Raw genomic sequence first — 16,347 nt, 5'->3', positions numbered from 1 at the left:
ATGATATAGTCCAGGGTTGTTGAGATCGTAGGTGAACGGAACACCTGGAGTATCGAGGATGTCAATTAGCATACGCATTGTCTAATATTTATTGTTACATGATGGTGTTCTAAATAAGAAACATTTAAAAAAATCTTTAACATGGTATACTACTACAGATACATTTGTTCCACCTATAAATGGAACCAGATTGCATTAAAAATGCCTGATTAATTTCTAGAAAAACTGCATTCAGTATATTATTACAACGAATGCGTGTTCTACACTTAAATCTCAACAAATGCGTGCGCTGTGTGCCCATGGTTTATCAGGGAAAATGACGTTCTTAAGCGTTCTTGCTACATGACTACCCTGCAAGATGGCTTGAATTGTTTATGAAACTAACTGGTACGCCTCAAGCGACCTAGCAATAAGGGGACAACTGCTGTATAACAAACACAACATGAATTCCACAAATTAAAAAAAAAAAAAAAATAACCCTAGGCTGACACTACAGACACAGTAAATAACAATGTTAACTAATTGTCAATGTCAATGTCAACAAATGTACGCTGGAAACATATTTAGTAATATATATTATATATTTTGCTTATGTCTTTGTGCATTATTTCTCCCCATTTTTGTAAGAATTGTAAAATTAAAACGAATAATTATATCTTGTGTATATTTCCTATTTATGAAATAATATACATAACATAAGTAAAATGAAAACAAACTTGACTATACTGAGATGTTGAGATATGTAGTGATTTCACACATGTGTATCAAGTCTATTTCTAGTTTATATTCTATATGTTTATAGAAACTTACTCAGGCAAAATCATATTTCTACATATTACCTAAAGACCTATCCTATTACTACCCCTGGCCCGGTATCGATGGTGGATCAACTTTGACAACCCAGTATTCAACATATTCTGCATTCAGCATACTGTATTTACAATATTTAGATAAATCCCGTACCATTAGCTTCAGTATGTAAAAGGTAGGCACCTTCAAACCTGAAGTAAAAGTAAAACAAATTTAAACTATAAGTGTGGTTTTGATAGCATGATTTAGGGGAGAACTATAAAATTTTCAGACCTTCAACTGTCTAGTTTAGTAGACGAATAGACACAGACTGAAAATTGAAAACTGCATTCGATATCGATAAAAGCAAATTCCGTTTATTGGTCAAGAATCACTGTCTAATAACATATTATCGGCAACTGATATAATGTTAACTACAACGTATTTCATTTAACCTACAAATAGACAACTTGTCACTAAATTGGCATTAAGATTTCTATTTAATAACAAATACATAATACAGTCGATTTTACCCATACATCACTTGGCGTTCTCAGACGAATTAGTACTTATGGATAATGATCCGCATTAATGTCTATGGCACAAAAATATCAAATTAAAAAAGTCCACAACCAAACATTTTCCTTATCATTCCAGCGAATGGTTCTTCGAAATTCACGACAGAGCAAGGTCCAGAATGCCTACAACAAAGTACGTAATGTGTGAGTATAGAAATACATAAACATAAAAGTTGATAGAAAAGAAGTGATAACAAAAAAAAGTTGCGATAACCAATATTTCTCTGGAACAGACAAAATATTAGCTATGACCATAATTTTCTAGAGCTTCTGGGGCTCGAAAATATATTGATTTGATTTGATTAATTCTATTTATTTATTTATAATTATTGCAATAATGTTTGTTATATCACCTTGTTTGCATTATGTTTGTGCAGTGTTCACATAGACTGATAAATATCCTACATACCTGCCACGAGGGACTGAAATCCAGCGTTGTAGTCACAAGCAACCTCGTTTTGGATAAAGTCGCTCCGTTTGTCTATAAATTGTCCGTACTCGTCTGGGCCGCCAACAAGAGCTCCGTACAAGATCTGGGGACTAGGATCGTCTCGGTACTGGTTACTGATATCGCACTTGGCCGGCAGATCATCACAGGAACTGTAATATAAGATATACAAGTTAGAACTAGAGGGGCAATCTTTCTTTGAAATGTTTTATAGTGTCGATCTAAAGTGGAGAGAAAGTATGTGTACCTGAAGTGTGAAAGGTATATATTTTCTTTCCTTATTTATTACATTGATACTTCCAGGATACAAAACATATGAACTAATCCTCAAAATTCATTAAGTCGACCAGGAGTATCATAAAAAAACAAAAAAAAAACCTATAAAAACAAATTGATTATTAAATATTTTAATAGCCACTGTAACACTTAACAGAAACAATATAATTTTTTTATCAAGACTTTCCCGGTCAGGTCAATTCTTAAGAAGCTGTGCTAGGAGGTGCAACAGCTAAACCTGTTAATACTTTGGTCAGTATTACAAATAAACCTTACTACTAACCTTGACCTGTGATGAGGTTGAGTTGGAAAGTTTTGTCCAAAACCGATGACGTAACTACGGTTGATTTCGTTCTCACCGAACATATAATGAAGCTGACTCCGGGCATAGTTCCTGTATGACGTCACAAGGGCGGGACTGTCCGCTATTCCAGTTTCGGCTGCCATTAATGCAATGAAGGCCGAATTCGCTGTAAAATGAAATATGATAATAAACATAATTTTATAATCATTAGTAAACATAATCTCGATGTGAATACAATCGCGTTTTTACCATAGTAGCTCACCAAAATGGATACAAAATTAATTTATTTTCTTTACCTGAATACCTAAGGGTACCCCATTTGTCTAGCCAGGCCAAACCTTTCGGGGTATGAGTGACGTCACTACCAGACAGATAGGATTGAAGGAAAGACGCCACAAGATTCCGGTATATCGGTTTCGCAGTAGCCTCATACAACAACACCTGTGGAAATATATAGTATAGTTTGTAAAGGACCGAAACATCCGAAGGTACGTCTCAATAATTAACTAAATATTTGAAAAGCATTTCACAAAAATTCGTGATCCAGTAGACACATACCTGACATCCAACAGTTTTGTCGTCCCAGGAAAACGCCCAAGGTTTCTTGTTCTGTGATGCTGTAAAGATAGTCTCGGCTTGATTAAGGTACTCAGGTCTACCCGTGACTTTGTACAACATGGCGGCGGCGTAGCATAGTTCGTCTTCATATCCATTGTGAGATCTGCAATACAATCGCAAAAAAGTGTGTACAAATTATGAAATCTTAAAATGCGTTGAAAGAGTTTTAAAAATTCCAAAATGTAAATGTTAAATATATCTACTGAAAGCCATTTAGAAAATATTGTCATGTTCTCATGATTTTTTTCAGATTTTTAATACTATTCAAGGGAGTTGTGTATTTGATATCAAGATGAGAGTTAGATAGTTATTCACACTTACTTATAGAAATTACTGGCCTCTGGGATAGAATCACTGTATTTGCCCCTGTAGGTATTGGCAAATTCATACAAGCTCTCAGCTGCTGATAGCAACTGGTCGGCGTAAGTAGTGTCTGCAAGAAGAAAGACATATACAGGTTATAGAACTAATTTCAAAGATATTACCGATGACAATTAAATTTATTAGAGAAAATTTTGATCAATATTCATGTTATGCAAAGTTCTTACCTCCTTCTCGTTTAAACCGTTTAAACACAGAATATCCGATAGCTAAAGCTGCGGCAGTTTCGGCTGCAACGTCACTTCCGGGTTTGTCCTTGGTGACTTTATAAGCCGGTCTTTGCATTGTCATTTCTTCTGGACGCCCCCAGAAAGAATGGTCAACATCGCCATTCCCTACCTGAAAATGCAGATGAGATTACAGAATGAATCTTGCAATTACGTTTACTTTTTGTCTTTTCCCGTTAAAAACATTATGAACTAGATGTTCTTAACATCAAAATAAGATACTACGGTAATAACAACAACGAAAACGTTCGATTTACTGATTGAATATACTGTACCTGAGCATAGTATTCCTGTTCATCAGCCCTCCAACATTTGAGGAAGTAATCTAAAGGCCACTTAATGGAGTCTAGTATGTGTCCAACCTGGCCGGACAATACGTAGGCATCTCTCCACTCGGACAATCCCCAGGCCAGAATAGTCGTGGAGGAAGCCATCGGGAAATTAAACTTTACGTGATCACCAGCTGTGTGAGAAAACATATTAATAAATTTAATAGTATAACCACAGTCCATGAGAGAAATTTATGACAGAAATTTATTTCTTTTCATCCCAGATATAAAAATAAGTAATGTGGACTGATTCGGTAACCGCGGCCAATCTATATCAATAACTGAATATTGCTACAAACACTCACCATCATACCATCCACCTGTCAAGTCTAAACCTACGTCACTTCCGTCATTTGTTGCGGAATCTTTTCTATACTGTATGCGGTTGCTAGCCGGAAGTACACCGGATCGTTGAGCCTCGTAGAATAAAATCGAGTACTCCAATACTTTGGCGTAGTTATATTTTGTATCCAGCTCTGAAAACACAAGGTTATACATTGGAAATTAACAGTTCACTAGTTAATGTTTCTAAAAAAACTACATAATTATATAGCTGAAGTATTGATTTAACACATATAATGATGTTTCCATTAAAGATGATCCACCGCCGACAACGCATAAATGATATTCATAATTTGAACAATGATTGGTGTTTAATCGTTTGTATTTATGTCTAATTAACTCAAAAAAAATATAGAATAATTTATTTTGCCTTTGGTGCATGCGCAATCAGTACTTCATTCCATATAGGCTATAGTGCCATGGATTTTTTCGGGATGCAATTAATTATTTTTTCATATTTTTAACTTAAAGTAAAATTAGAAACTCGAACTTTTTAATGGTGGTAATGGTGTAGAGTAAGTAACTTTTGTAACTGAAAAAATACTAAATCATCTGCTCCTCTTTTTGATAGTGAAAAAATACCATTTGTCAGTGGTGGAGCATCTTTAATATATACACTTACCTGGGGTTGTAGTGACACTAACCTGGGGTTGTAGTGACACTAACCTGGGGTTGTAGTGACACTAACCTGGGGTTGTAGTGACACTAACCTGGGGTTGTAGTGGTTGTAGTGACACTAACCTGGGGTTGTAGTGGTTGTAGTGACACTAACCTGGGGTTGTAGTGGTTGTAGTGACACTAACCTGGGGTTGTAGTGACACTAACCTGGGGTTGTAGTGACACTAACCTGGGGTTGTAGTGACACTAACCTGGGGTTGTAGTGACACTAACCTGGGGTTGTAGTGGTTGGTCCGTTCTCTGTAGTTGTGATACTCTGTTCTGTCGTTGCTGTTGACGATGATGACACGTGGACAGTCGACGAGGACAATGTAGACGATGACGATGGTGACTCTGTTGTCGACACACTGGACAATGAAGATGTTATGGACAGCGGCTGTGTAGAGGATGAACCGGATGATGTAGGTGAAGCGGTTGTCATTGTCTGACCGAGTGTATCTAAGAAGCACGTGCCGGATGGAAATTGCAATGAGGAGTACTCCACGACAAAAACAAAAGATAAAGTTGGTGGGTGTTCATCGGCGTAGTTACTGATCCTATATAGTCGGCCATTGGTGTCCTTGTAAACTATGGCACCAACCCAAATCTGAATGGAAGTAAATATCTAACAGTTTTAAAAGCATTGATGTACATTTATTTTATTTAGAATTGTTGTTCGTTAAAAAGTTACACAATAAAGTGTTACAGACTTAATTGAAACAAATATTCTAGCTTAATTTTGTGTCATTCTATTGTGGTATTTTGCAAAAAGTAACAGTACCACTTAACTTACCCACAAATCTGTGGATGGTTCGTTTAAGCGGATATCAATGTGGAAGTGTATCAATGATTCACTTATTGGAAAGCTGCAGCTAAACTTGGTATAGTTTTTGCTGTTGGATACCCAGTTTTCATGTATCCTGACTATGTGGATAGTAGAGCCTGTGGCCGAATCTGTTGTTGTTGTTGGTTGTTGAGTAGATAGGGCATCAGTAATAATAGATGTCTGCTGAGCTGTAGATGACGTAAGGGCTGGAGACGTTGACGTTTCAGCCGTCATCCTAGTTGTTGGCATCTGTGCCGTTGTTGGTCTAATTGTTGGCGCCTCTGTCGTTATTTTTCTGGTTGTTTGTTCCTGTGTTGTTGTTTTGGACGGTTGATCAGTCACCGTTTTATCTATAGTTGTAGAAGATGGACCGACGGAAGAAGAAGGGGCAGTGGTTGGGTATGGGATGTTTGTTGTACAGGTTCCCTTAGGAGGTCGCTTAGCCTTGAAGGTAACTTGAAACTGCATCTTGATTATCTGGGGTCCATATTCATTGAAGTTTTCTCCGTAGTACCATTTCCCTCGTTTATGTTGGGATGTGATATTCATAATGTACCACTATATAAGGGAAAGAAAAATGGCATTGAATGCAACAAAAGTACCATGCTCGTATGAACGTTGTGTGGCATTTTCCAAGAGTCTCAAACAAAACTGCCCATCTGAAGCAAGAGTCGTGATACGATTTTTTTATTAAATGAAATGTCACTTACCGTAATGAACTTTGTCGCCTTAGTAAGGGTGATATTAACATGCCAGTCGCCCTTTCGTTGGAACTCTCCTATGTTGAATGTACATTCCCCTTGCATTTTTTTATCAGGAACAACTCCCCAAACTGCCTTTTCCACCATCGGAACAGAATAAGACACAACTGCTGTAATACAAGTGGCAAAAATGAGCATTCCGACTGAAAAAAAAGAAAAAGCAAATTATCATCAAACCGTGAAATGCTTCATTAGTAAAATGATATGCAATAGTGCCAAAATGTTACAAGATGCAAATATCGTGGCTTATACTTTTTAATACGTTATTTTATTAGCAATTATCAATATATTTTTATTTTCGTATTATTACAATTAAATAAAGTATTTTCTTATAAAAGTAAATCAATGGAAATTCAGTGTTTCGTACAATATAGATACTTAATAATGCTTACCTCCAAACGACATCGTTTTTTTCTGGTATGCTTCAATGTGTATAACAAAGTATACTGTCGATTGTGATATCAACACGAGTCGTTGATAATTTGAATTTATTTCGCATTTTAGCTGTATTTATACCTCAATTTTGCGGGTGTTGACAAACATGTCGTTCAGAGGATCGAACAGTTGACGTAGATTATTGTAGAATGTGATAAAAAGTCTCTAAATATTACCAAGGATTTGTAATCGGCATTATTTTATAGGTACAAACATGAACAGGATATATATTATTCTCTCTGTCTACTGGACGTCACGATTATTTAAAGGTATTAACAAAATACTTTATTGGTAAACAGGTTATATAGCTGGAAATTCCGCCAGGTAGTACAGCGTATGTGTACGTCTGCAATGGAGCGTATACTCTATATTTGGACAGTGGTCAAGCGGTTTTCACTTTGACCTTGGGGTAGAGTGACGTAGGTACAATCACGATCACCAGGTGTAATGAAGAAATGGATTACGCCCCCTTTGTTATAGCAAACGAAATATTAACGTCGGTTTGGTTTACGCAGTGTTATTAGGAAGATTTTGTCAGAACAGCAATATAAAGGTAATGAGTAAAATCATAAAACAAATTGAAACTTTGTTTACTTGTTGCGCTCATATTAAAGAACGTATATTGGTTTCTCAAGGCCCATTCGATTTTCCAGCTATAATTACAACAAAACATACATGTACATCCTATAGATATACCACAGTTTTCAGTCAGAGACCGTATATCCATGTGAATAAACTATTTCTTGGAAAACACTTCTAAAGTGTAATTAGTACCAAGATATTGTTGAATATTTGCTGCAAATATCATTGCAAATAGGAAAAACATTTTAAAAGTAATTTTCTATATCATGTTATGCTATTGATAATTACACTATAATGAGAAACAATCTAAAATCAGCTGGTAAAAGTCTGTTTCAAATGAACAAGAATTGTTTTTTTTTTATTGTTTTAGTCATCATTAACATACTTGTGTTAGTGTGTATTAAAGTTGTTATTTTCAGTTTTTTTTTCTGTTAATTCTACCTTCATTTTGGCTAGGCTCTAGTTGGCGTATGGAAGAATGAAGCATGCCGTGCTAGCGTGTGCCATTTCATTGTGTTGTTACATCTTATTTTGATACTACGAAGGGAAAAGAAATTGAAAAAAGCTATATGTGCTGTAAAAGTTACCAACAATGACAATATTTACAATAGATAGGTTTTAATTTTACAATCAAATGTGCTCAAAAAGAACTCTGGTAGTACTGCCAAATATCGTGACGTGTACGTCTACATTGCAGTAAAAAGACTACACACCATTAAACCAAGAAGACAAGTTGTGATCAACCATTTCATTTCACAATTTTTGACATTGATATAATCATAAAGTGGTTCTTCATACCCTGTACATGTGTACTACCATGCATAATACTTAATGAAGACGAGAACTATTACAGTGTATAAGTTCTGTGTTGTTCCAAATGCTAAGACAGCACCATGATGATTATATGTGCCTTTGGAGGAAATTCATAACTTTATTCATCAAAACTTTTTTTCAATAGACAACTGAAAAACAAATAGGATAAGATTTGTAATCAGAAGTAAAAAAAAAATCAACAGCAATACCTTACTCTAAGATATTTTATTAACATTTTGATTCAAAATCTCTGATCAATCAGGTAAATGCCAGATCCTCAATAAGCTTAGACTTCATGTAAGTGTATTGAAGAGCTGGTTTTAATCAGATTGAATCTCTGATTATCCGTAAAGTCAGTTCCCGATTCTACTAGAAGAGTACATAAAATTAATATTTTATTTAGGATTACGTTCCGTGACAATTACTAGCAACATATATTTTATAGACAGTATTCTTATCATAGCCCATAACGAATTCGACATTCCGGGGTCTGTGCCTATTACCATGAAGCCCATGTCAGTTATTTATGTATAGATATGTCTCGCCCTTTGCCACGACGATACCTCCACAACAATAAGTGATTGTTGTACCACTACCTGGCTACGTAGCCATGATTTATACTATATAACATAACGCGAATGTTTTTGTTTGTTTGTTTTGGGTTTTTTTTTGCCTTTTATTTACTTTCCTTTCTCTTTTTTAATTTTTCGGTAGTGATATCACTTTATTTTATCCAGTCATTTTATTGTTTTCGTAAAAACACATACCTTGTATTCTTCAGTAAATTACGTAAAATAACAATGTGTTTTCCTTTCGCAGAAAGGCTCTCACATTTTCCCATATTTTATTACCCCACCATCATCAGCTAATGGGCTATACAAATCGCTTTTAAAATACTGATGGTCGCAGGTAACAAGAAATATATATTTCCAAGGTGAGGGTACCTATTTGAAAGTTTGAATCTTTAGTCTTTCCATGATTATTATTTGTGTATATGACTTAAGCGCGTCTGAACTAGAATGACTCGGTATTAAAAAATAATGAACGGGGATAATTATTTACAGCTACAATTAAAAAAAGGTTTCTATGAACCCGAAGTTCAATGTCGGGATTACATTCCATCAGCATTAAAACCTGTTGCAATCACAAATGGCAGCAATAGAAATAAAATGAAATTGAATAATTGTTGATAAGCATGTACTCAACCAATAATATGATTAAGTGGTTTATCATCAGATTTATAAACATTGTTAAAGCACATGTCAGAGATGTCCGCAATATTAGTGAGAATACGATTCCCCTACCTTATCCAGGGCGAGACAGCTTGCACGCGTAGAACATAGTTGCGTGATAAACCGGAAGCTGTTAAACATCATATGTAAACAAGCAATAGCATGTGCGGTCCAATTGTGATCAATTTTGACCTCGAGCTCGTGATTCACACGCGTGCTGAAATTCGACCTAATGATTATCACAGTCAAAAGGAAATTTTCCGTGTCAAATAATTCATTTGACGATTAACGCGGTGGAAGACTGTATTTAAATTGTTTTGATACATGTGCAATATCGGGTTTATGTCGAATTGTACGTTCTGTCCCTAATGCATGATCGTAAAAGGGGTCTAAATTTAGGATATTATATTTTCTCTTCTTCTTAACTGACTTTATTATTCTTAACGTCTCCCTTGACATTCACTTTTGCCTTTTTGTGGAGCGCTCGCCCCTGTGAGGTAGGCCCTGGGTTCTGTCCCCCGGATGAGACAATATTTCAAAAGTGATACATTGTAGTCTCTGCTCCTGCTTAGCGCTCAGCATACAGAGAGCAGGACGACTGGTTTGACCGTTGTCAGTATAATGTACCGGGTATGGTGTGCATACAAAAAGGCACTGCTCGAACATGCCGAAGTCTCCCAAAACACGCACCTCGCACTTCATAAACGCTACACAACGCATACATGAGAGGCCGTCCTTACATGGCCCTGGTTGTTAAAAAGACGTTAATTAATAAAACAAACAAACGAATCTCATGACATAGTGATTAATTCTCATTCACTCCCTCTGTTAGTCTTCCAGTGGGGTGTTATCAAAACCGGTGCTAGTTTTGAATAATTAATGAAAAAAAATCAACGATATACAGATAAAGGATAAGAAACCATTTCCAGTATGAAAAACAAGTTTGTTTGTAGCTGTTTGAGCCTCTACCTGCATAGATAATTCATTTTTAATACAAGTGAAATGAGTCTCTGGAATTAGCGATTATAGATGGTTTGATTTGACAAATATGAATTCCCGTAGTATTTTTTGATGTTGAAATAAGCTTGAAATATACCATCTGTATTTAATATTAAAATGTTGATTTTATTTTATTTTGAGTTTCTAAAAATGGGACAAAACACAGCACCATTGTATTTAATAACTACTAACTAATTTTCTTTTCCCCCAGGATCTTTTCTATACATGTACATAATGATGATGTTTTGGCATACATGTATTTTCGTACCTAAAGCATCAATGAATCGGCAAAAAAGGAATGAAAAGCCATGTCAATTTCACAGGCATGGGATATCGTAGGGTCCGTGGCATCAGGGCGTCTTGGCCTGGGGACCATCACAAGGCCAAGGTGGGAAAGTGCAAACCAACGGGCACGTAGGGACATGGCCCAGGCAGAGATTAGATCGATGGATGAGGAGGCTAGGCAGGGTAAGGCAGTGAGCATGAGACAGCATGATAGCTGGACTCACTGGAAGGGAGTGAGGAAGAGGAAAGTATCCTGGAATGATATTTGGAAGATGGAAGGTCACAGACTTAGCTTCCTGCTGAGGTCAACCTACGATTTACTGCCAAGCCCAACCAACCTATTCACCTGGGGAATCAAGGACAACGCCGAGTGTGTACTTTGCAGGAAACCAGCTAACCTGGCATATGTCCTCACATCATGCCAGTTGGTACTTTGAGATGGAAGATACACATGGCGCGATGACCAGGTCCTCAAGGAGATAGCAGCAAGTCTAGTCCGTGCAAGGAGGAAAAAGCGGACGATATCAAAAGGGCCAAGTTTGTCATATTTGTGAAGTTAAGAACCCGGGCTACAGGAAGCGTAGAGGCTGGTGGGATACTAGCAACAGCAAGAGACTAGGAAATGAGGGCAGATATCCAGCAGAGGATAGGTTTCCCAGCAGAGGTGAATTAAACACCAATCCGCCCCGATGTTGTTTTATAGTCCCGCAGCTTTAAGCAGGTAGTCTTGGTGGAACTAACAGTACCATGGGAGGACAGGATGGAAGAGGCCAATGAACGAAATACCAGCAGCTGGTGGAAGACTGCCAATATCGAGAATGGAAGACATGGTGGTTACCGATAGAAGTCGGATGCAGACTTTCCCCTAAGCCCTACGCCTATTAGGGGTAACCGGAGCAGACCGGAGGAACCTGATAGCAGCAGTTAGCAGGCAAGCAGAAGTTACTTCCAGTTGGATCTGGAGGAAGAGGGAGGAGAAGTGGATTGATCACCAGCAACAGTGCTAGCCACAAGGTGACGAATGGCAGAAAGACAGACATCGAAATAGCGTGGTTTTCAAAAGTTTAAACTCCTTAACACCTTAGTCCACTGCGTGTCAAACGACATCGGAAAGGTCACTATTAAATAGTCTTTTGTTAGACACTATAGTTTTGGTTCGATATTTGATAATAAGCTTTTCAAATAATTTCGTAGATAAATACCACCCACTGTTAAGATTTTATGTATCAGCCTTTACTTAATCAGGCATTTACGAACTTTTTGAATTCAACATTTTCAGTTATTATTAACAGCTGTTCAGACGTAGCTGGATATAACTCTTGGGTGTACAAATTAGGAACAGACGGTCCTGATGTGTACTGCAACACGGAAACCGAGAATGGGCCATGGACTGTGAGTATTATCATAATCACACGTGGGAAATACATTGCGCATTTGTGAAATGAGGAAGATTTGCTGAGTTATTTTCGATCTTTATTGTCGTTGTATTGTAAATATTATATTATAATAAGGACATATGGCTGCGGGCAGAAAACATGGCGGATGTATTTAATGCGATAATGACACATTCAAACAATCTTCGACCTTCTAATGCATTATGAGAAACACCACATACATAGAGCAGATAATTTTTTTAAAAAGGTATTCCAAGTGCGAACGAAGGGAGATGTAGTTTTTTATCGTCATTGGGAGTCTTATATGAAAAGATTTGGGACATTCAGCAAAGACTTCTGGCTCGGTAAGAGGCAATAAAGTAATACTGGTCAAGCTTAATCCTTATTCCGGCTATCCTATTTCTTTTACAAAATTACGTCTCGGCAAAAATACTGTTGGCCGAGGACGCAAAAATTAAAATAATACATTGCTTTGATGTTATTTTCATTTTGTACATATGCACTACAATACCCTTTAAAAACGTGACTTTTGAATGGCTATGTAATGTGACTAGAATATGAATTTATTTCAGCCACACGATATAACACGTCTTTCATGAATGGATGCATTAATGACGCACAACGAGGATTATTGAAAATTAATTACATTGCAGGTAAAGATATTCTTCACCTTCTGATAAAGGTCCACAAGATACTGTGTATTGAGCTACTAGCCTGGACATGAGAACGAGGCTATGCTGAGTATTTCCATTTTCAGGTTAGCAACGCACCTCAAAACTAAACACTGCATGTGATTGGGATTTCATGCATTTCTTCTATTTGAACCTGCATTGTAGAGACCGCAAAACCAAATGATTTCGCTATATACGATATATTAACGTTTGCCAATTTCAAGGTTAAATGGAGTTTTCAAGTCTGGTCACATGTCACTAATTGAAGAATGGCATCTCGCATACCTTTGAATAAAAAGAAATTAAGATCTACCATCTTGCTAAACTTTTATGTGGGGGTGCCACCATATGTTGAATTCCGCACCAAATATTGACCAAAATATTCATGAAATTACATTATTGATTACCTCCCCCTGTCAGACACACACTTAACAGAATTTTAAAATTTCTTTATATATTTTACATCTACATGTATTGCCAACCCACATATTAAACATTTGAAACTGATGCGCCCTGAATACCCAATCAACAGGCTCCGAAACATTTACCTCTCAATGAAATCTTGTGCCCAAAAGGGGATTTCCAGGAATCTATTTTTGGTTTAATTCTGCGGTCCCTTGTAAGATGGTTCTCAACAGCCGTCATGACAACTGATTTAGTGAAATACAATGACATATACTTTGACGATGAGTGATGCAGTACATGTGTGCTGTTTTAAATTACCATTAGATGTGAAATCATAGTATAGGGTATTTGTCGTGATACAAGCAATAGTAAAGCAATCACGATACACAAGAGCAAATACACAGTATATCGTCAATTAATGGTTGTACATTAACATCTTCATTTCTGGCATAAGCTAGCTAGGTTAAAAAATTAATAAATAACAAAGTGTAATGTTCGTGCGTCGTTGTTTTGCAAATGAAACATATGCCATGATATATGTTGAATCTGATTTCCCTAGGTATAAATGAATAAATATTTGTTACTATCAATGCAGTGGTCGGAAGCATACATTTATTGTTTCGCATCTAAAAGTCAGTTTAAACAATAATCATGTACTGCTTCCCCACTTTTCCTTTTCGCCGGAGATATGCCGAAATTAGCAACCGGGAAAACACAACTCCTTCATTGATATTATTTCGTAAGAAATGTCTGATGTGGCCACGCAGCAGAATGTAAAACCAATTGCTTGAGATTACAGGTGCCAGAAAATACAAAATACTATATAAGTTTGGCAAGTGCTTTTTTAAGATGGCCCATATCAGCCTGCATTCTACACTCGATTTCAGAACTTATTGTAAGAAAAGTACTAAATTTACACGGGACTTTTCCATAATTTTAATGACCAAAACTGGACAAGATAAGCAGAACCTGACCGTCGATTTGATATGTTTGGACATTTGGAAGGCCAACGAACGTATTGGATTCATTGCCTGACTATTCACTTTAACTATAACAGCTTACTTACTAACCCTTTATTTTAAATAAATATTGTATTTGGATGTCAAAAACTATAAGTAGTACTTATCTGATAATCCATATGGGAATACTGATATATCAGTACACACATATTGCATTGATTGTATACTGATGAAACCTTAAATTGTCCAACGGTTTATCCTTTGTTTTTAAAAATATTTATCCTGTACTTGCACATTACAGAATTATGTGCCCTTGTGGGTATGTATTGATTGTTATATTATGTGTTAACGTGTTTAACGTCATATTTTTCGGAGAAAACGACATGAATTGCTGCCAGAAAAAATGACGTCATAAGGAATACCTACCCGTAAGAGAGCTAACTTACTCTAATAATATGCAGTGACCGAATATTTAATGATGAATTTGCATAGAAAATAATGAAATAAATATGGCACGTGTTGTTCATATATATCACAAATACAACTGTATATGTGGTTGTTATTTTTTTTCATTTCGAAAGTTATATACGAAATAAATACTTATCTAAAAGCCACTTACGTTCGAATATCGTCGCTGAAAAAGTAGATATTTGATACAAACATGCCAAATATATTACAAAATACCAAGAACCTAGACAGATAACCAGGTTCTGTCTTGCTTCTAATACACAACGAATTCTAACGGTTATTCACCATTTATCTGATGATACATCTTGTGCTTGTTCTTTTGAAAATGAAACTATATCCCACTACTTTCTCGAATGCCCTTTATATGACCAACATAGTCTTTCCCTGTTCACCTCCATTAGTAATTATGCAAATTTGGGCTGTCCTGACTGTGACGAAACTATAAACAGACAATTACTTCATGATGTTCACCTATATATTGGTAAATCAAGATGTTTAATTTATATATTATTTAAATTAGCCATGACAAAAGGTTTTTAAATAAGCTTTTGAAATTTAAAGAATTTAGTTTTTTTTTATTTTTCTCAAAAATTATGCAATGTTCACTATATAACATTTGAATAATATTGTATACATTCTACTCTAATTATCCTCTGACAAAGATATACTTGGAGTATTTTGTTGACCATGGTTGTTTTGAAACTGTTACTCTGTTTTGTTCTATATACACCACATACATTTTATAAAAGTATATATAGTTCTACGTGTATATTTTCAATTATTTTCAAGAAAGTTAACAGTATTGAGAGCAATGACAAGTATATATATATATATATATATACACATGGACTGTTGGTCATTGTCTGTTAATATCTGAGTAACATGATGTCTAATATATCATGTTCTTATAATACAATAATAGTTGTATTTATATTATGTTTGATGTGTGAATGGAATATGCAAAAGAGTTATCTCTCTTTAATTGTTGTAAAATTTTCATTTCAAAACTTAAATTTAATATCTATAATTGATGTATTACTTTTGCCACCATTGGAGATAATTTATATATGCTTTGCCTGTTATTTAATCCATTTGACTTCAAACATCTTCGTCAATAAAATTTGTTGAAATAAAAAAGCCAACAGCAGGGAGATGGTCAATGCTTTTTGAGGAAACAGTACTCGCACTGATTCCGTGTACGGCGTTTTGAATGGTGTTTGTTAAAAACCAATGACGAGCAAAAATTTAAAGAGTGGAAATGAGTATAAATAATGTGCAGTAAAATGACAGATTATATTTACAGGTATAGCATTTTAATGATTAGACTTCCTAAAAATTACTTTCGTTTCTCCACGATTTGATTATAATGTAAAGTATGCAAAGCTCTGGTAGCTATTAATGAAAAATATTTAACGGAAAAAGATAGTTTGACGTTTATATTTACAATAATACAATTGTGAGCTTAGACCAAGAAAACCATTTAATATCAACAATTAGATTTAATCCACGAGGCGTAACAGCCGATTTGACAGTAATCGGTTGACGTGCCCACCACAACCTTAATGACA

General features: G+C 35.8%; 1 protein-coding gene across 1 annotated transcript; it reads right to left on the bottom strand.

The window, feature by feature from the left end:
• Positions 1-1,139: 1,139 nt before the first annotated feature.
• Positions 1,140-7,026, bottom strand: LOC138334787 (uncharacterized). Its single transcript, XM_069283513.1, has 13 exons — positions 6,929-7,026; positions 6,486-6,679; positions 5,743-6,333; positions 5,184-5,556; positions 4,256-4,426; positions 3,897-4,084; positions 3,562-3,733; positions 3,335-3,446; positions 2,954-3,116; positions 2,692-2,836; positions 2,375-2,561; positions 1,777-1,967; positions 1,140-1,490 (listed from the first exon to the last, which is right to left on the bottom strand). Exons 1-13 carry the CDS (start codon positions 6,939-6,941, stop codon positions 1,465-1,467), a joined length of 2,526 nt encoding a protein of 841 aa, XP_069139614.1. The 5' UTR covers positions 6,942-7,026; the 3' UTR covers positions 1,140-1,464.
• Between the last annotated feature and the right edge of the window lie 9,321 nt (positions 7,027-16,347).

Source organism: Argopecten irradians, chromosome 11 (genome assembly GCF_041381155.1).
Source record: "Argopecten irradians isolate NY chromosome 11, Ai_NY, whole genome shotgun sequence".
Lineage (NCBI taxonomy): Eukaryota > Metazoa > Mollusca > Bivalvia > Pectinida > Pectinidae > Argopecten > Argopecten irradians.
The sequence above is the reverse complement of the archived record's forward strand: the minus strand, read 5'-3'. Positions and strand labels throughout refer to the sequence as shown.

Coding starts and splice junctions, on each gene's coding strand:
- LOC138334787 (XM_069283513.1), bottom strand. Junction 4,085..4,255: donor GACAGGTGGATGGTATGATG/GTGAGTGTTTGT, acceptor TTTCTCACACAG/CTGGTGATCACGTAAAGTTT. Junction 1,968..2,374: donor CAACCTCATCACAGGTCAAG/GTTAGTAGTAAG, acceptor CTTATATTACAG/TTCCTGTGATGATCTGCCGG.